The following is a 3,834-nucleotide window of genomic DNA, read 5'->3' on the forward strand; positions in this document are numbered from 1 at the left end:
AAAAAAAAAAAAAGATTAAAAAACCAAAAGCAAGCAGGTCTGTCTCAGCAGGTCAGGGTGGACGGGGCCCAAGCACCTGCATTTCCAATCCCTCCCCAGCTCTGTGGCTGCTGCTGGCCCAGGGACCACAGGTTGAGCAGCAGGACTGAAGGCCACCCCCAAGAAGTCAGCCGTGCTCGAGACCTCCGACGCCAGCCTGGACACGCTCACCTCCTCCACCACTGTGATCAGCTGCTCCACGGGCGTGGGGCTGATGTCACCGTAAAGGAGCCGGGCCTTGTAGTTGTCCTTGTTGATGTTATCAGGCTTTGTCTTGATAAAGTAAACCCCTTTGGACTTGAGGGACTCGGGGAAGCCCAGGCAGGGTACGATCATGCCGGCTGCATTGAGCGTCAGCACCAGCACCCGGACGTCAGGCTTTTCAAAGAACTCTGTGAACAGGGCCACGTTCTCCTCGGCGCCTATCAGCTTGCTCCACTTGTCCGGCTTGAACTTTAGGACGACGGAGGCAACTTCCTCCAGATACTCTAGTCTGACGTCCGGGGTCATTGTCATCTTGGCCTTTCCTTACACAGTGGTATCTGTTAAGAGTGCAAGAAGCAGGTGCGAACTGTCTCCCAGGCTCCCTAATTTCCCACCCATCCCTGGGACCACAGGAAATCTCTGTTCTACCAGAGCAGGAACAAAACAGTTGGTCGTCAATGTGCAGTTTTTAGTTGTGGATGGGTTGGGGTGGAGAGAGATGGGGAGGGGTGCTGTCTGTGTGCTTTAGCCGGTGCTGGCACCTGCCCCGGCCCCACCATGGGGGGTCTCCCAGGAGTGAGGCTGCCCAAAAGTGGTGTGTGCTTACGTTCCTGTGACCATAAAGTTCAGAGGATGGGAAAGATAGAGATGAACACTGGAGAAAAAAAGAGAAAAGGAAATGATCACTGCCAGACAGTGTGAAGGGGATGGGATAGGAAAAGGCAAAACGAGAGGCTGGAGGGTCAGGTTGAAATGTCCCGGGAAAGCAATAAAAGATGTCGCAGCCCCCGAGTATGTGGAAAACGCAAGAAGGAAGCAGAGCCCACGTGCAGGCAGTGAGACTCAGCGCTCCGTCTTAGCCCCAGCTGTGGTACACCTTAACTTTTACCCTGCTCTGCACCCCCCTTCTCCCTCCAGCCCCCAGTATGAGCCCCTAAAGGACTCAAGCTGCAGATTCCTGACAGACCCCTCACAAGCTTCTCAGATGCTCAGGGGCAGGGTTAACTAGAGAGTTGGAGGGAAGGGATCCCCTTAAAGAATACCCTGAAGTCCCAAAGGTTAGGCAAGTGAGGTCCTCACTGTAGGCACGGAATTTAAAGGCACACCCAAACACTCAGTTTTCAAGAGAAAAGGCATGTCAATATTTTTAAAAATCAAAATGAGTGCAAACAAATTCATGACGAACAAAATATCAAAGTTTCAAATAAAGACAGGCTCTGGCAAGAGGCCTGGGTTGGGGGCCTTGGAGGTGAGTTCTCCAAGGGCAGGGTTGAATGCAAAGGGTCGCCTGATGCGGTGTTTTCATCAGTCTGGGAGGTATGGAGCTCCTGAATTTCTGGGGGAACCCTGGGGTACTCGGCTGCTCTGGGGGTCCGTGGGCTGGGGCTGGCCTGCTCCAGACCTAGCAGCTGCTGAAAAGCATCAGCGTGGACAGATGACTTTGGAAGCACTCACAAATTCTGCCTTCTGGTTTGACCCAAGCTATTGCTTTTGAGTTTGTAACAGCCTACAGTTCCCCAAAAGACACTGATACCATGGAAGAGCTTGTATTTCACCCTGGCCACTATATATCAGCAAAACAACTACATGATGGGAAGCAGTAGTGGGCAGCATGCTATTCAAATGGTCTGGGAGTTCTTCAGGGCACCAAACATCTCTGTGAGAGGACTTGGGGAATATTTGGCCAGCAAGTGGCAGAAACATGGCGGTCCATGAGCAAAGCTGCCCGATTCAGGCATAGCTGTGAAAGGAAAAGGGGACACCACCAGGCAAGTAGCAGGAGCACCACGAGGCGTTTATGGAGATGACTCATTCACCAGGTTCCCACAGGGCTCACAGCATGCTGCTGCATTAATCTCCATCCGGATCTCCGAGACCCGGGGAGGCCTCACGTCCTCACTTCCTACGGGGATCAGGAACTCAGGGGAGCCCGAGTCCTGGAAGGTTCCTGATTGGAAGCCTTGCCAAGCTGGTCAGGCGACTGGACTGGAGGGAAACGTCCTCTGGTTTTACTGATTTGGTGAATTTGGGCTTTCACAAAATCATCTTTTCTTCTAAGAACGGCATGGGGTGGGCTGCCTCCCAACCCATAATGTGTGTGGGCTGAGGGGCCCCTACACCCCGCAAGTCTCTCGCACGATCAGGCAGTCCCATCTCAGGCTCCCACCCAGCCGTTTCCCGGGGTGAAGGCCAGGAGGTCCCGGTTAACAATAGGGTTGTCCCACACCACGCTTCTGGAGGGGCAGGGACGGCTTCTCTGGGAGATGGCCCCTGCCCCAGTTCCTCAGGACTCCACAGGAGGAGCTGGGGCTGGAGGCTTCCAGGAGAAGCCAGGGGGCTGAGGCAAGGCTTTCCCAGGAGCAGGGAAGAGTCTGGAGACCTGGAAGTGGCCAGGCTGGAGGGCGCAGCCAGCCCTGGGGGCCCAGAGCCATGACCACTCCCGGTGGCAAGCAGAGCCACTTCCAGGGTAAGTGGAGGGTCTGCCGTCTGCCAGGGCCTGGGTCCCACCTCCATCCTCTGAAGGCCTCCCTGCTCCCTCCAGCTTGGCTTCCGAACCCCCAGCATGGTTGAAGGCTGCTCACCAGCTTAAGGCAAACAGCTTCTCCCACAAACTGATGAGCAACTCTTTCCCAAACCAGGAAAGAAAATGGCTCCCTTCCCTCGAGGAGCTTCAACTGCCACAGAACTTCTGGAAGTCTCCTCAGGGTACCTGGGGCTTCTAGAACCTTCCCCTTGGGACCCAAGTAACCAATGATCATGCAGCAAATGAGGAACCAACCGTCACCCCACAGTGGAAAGGCTCTTAGATGATCATTTTGAGGGAAGGTTGGAGGGGAACAGGGTCATGCTTTGTCACTCAGGCTGGAGTGCAGTGGTATGACCATAGCTCACTACAGCCTCAAACTCCTGGGCTTATGTGATCCCCCCACCTCAGCCTCCCGAGAAGCTGGGACGACAGATGCACACCACCACACCCGGCTAATTTTTGTACTTTTTGTAGAGACGAGGTCTCACTCTGTTGCCTAGGCTGGTCTCAAACTCCTGGCCTCAAGCAATCCTCCCAAAGTGGAAAGGAAGACATTATCTCTGTTCACAATGAGGTGACCTTGTATGTAGAAAATCCTAAGAAATCCATAGAATCGTAGAGCTAATAAAGGAGTTCAGCAAGTTTGCAGTACATGAGATATTTGAAAATTAATTATATCTCTCTATAATTATATTAGGAAAATCTGATGATGAAATTTAGAAAACAATTCCCATTTACAATAGCATCAAAAACAACAAAATACTTAGGAATAAACTTTTAAAAGAAGCGTTAAGACTTGTACACTGAAAACTGCAAAACATCATCGAAATAAAGATGACCTAAATCAGTGGAGACATGCTGTGTTCATGGGTTATAAGATTGACAATTCTCAAGTTGACCTACAGATTCAACACAATCTCTATCAAACTCTCAGCTGCCTTTTTTTGTAGAAATGACCCTCGATTTTCTAGGGAAGTGTGAGGGAACAAAAACAGTCAAAACAACTTTGAAAAAGAACAAAGTTTGAGGACTCACACTTCCTGATTTCAAAACTCACTATAAAG

At 51.6% G+C, this 3,834-nt stretch overlaps 1 protein-coding gene across 1 annotated transcript in view; it reads right to left on the reverse strand.

Annotated features, from left to right (window-relative positions):
* The window catches only part of DNAH17 (dynein, axonemal, heavy chain 17), a 172,697-nt gene extending 169,772 nt beyond the window's left edge, over nt 1-2,925 (reverse strand). The window contains exons 1-2 of the mRNA XM_011966878.1: nt 2,826-2,925; nt 211-581 (exon numbers count right to left, since the gene is read on the reverse strand). Coding sequence (XP_011822268.1) covers nt 211-555 — 345 coding nt within the window. The 5' untranslated portion in view covers nt 556-581; nt 2,826-2,925. The remainder of the gene's footprint in view (nt 1-210; nt 582-2,825) is intronic.
* Between the last annotated feature and the right edge of the window lie 909 nt (nt 2,926-3,834).

Source organism: Mandrillus leucophaeus, unplaced genomic scaffold (genome assembly GCF_000951045.1).
Source record: "Mandrillus leucophaeus isolate KB7577 unplaced genomic scaffold, Mleu.le_1.0 Scaffold1, whole genome shotgun sequence".
Classification (NCBI taxonomy): domain Eukaryota; kingdom Metazoa; phylum Chordata; class Mammalia; order Primates; family Cercopithecidae; genus Mandrillus; species Mandrillus leucophaeus.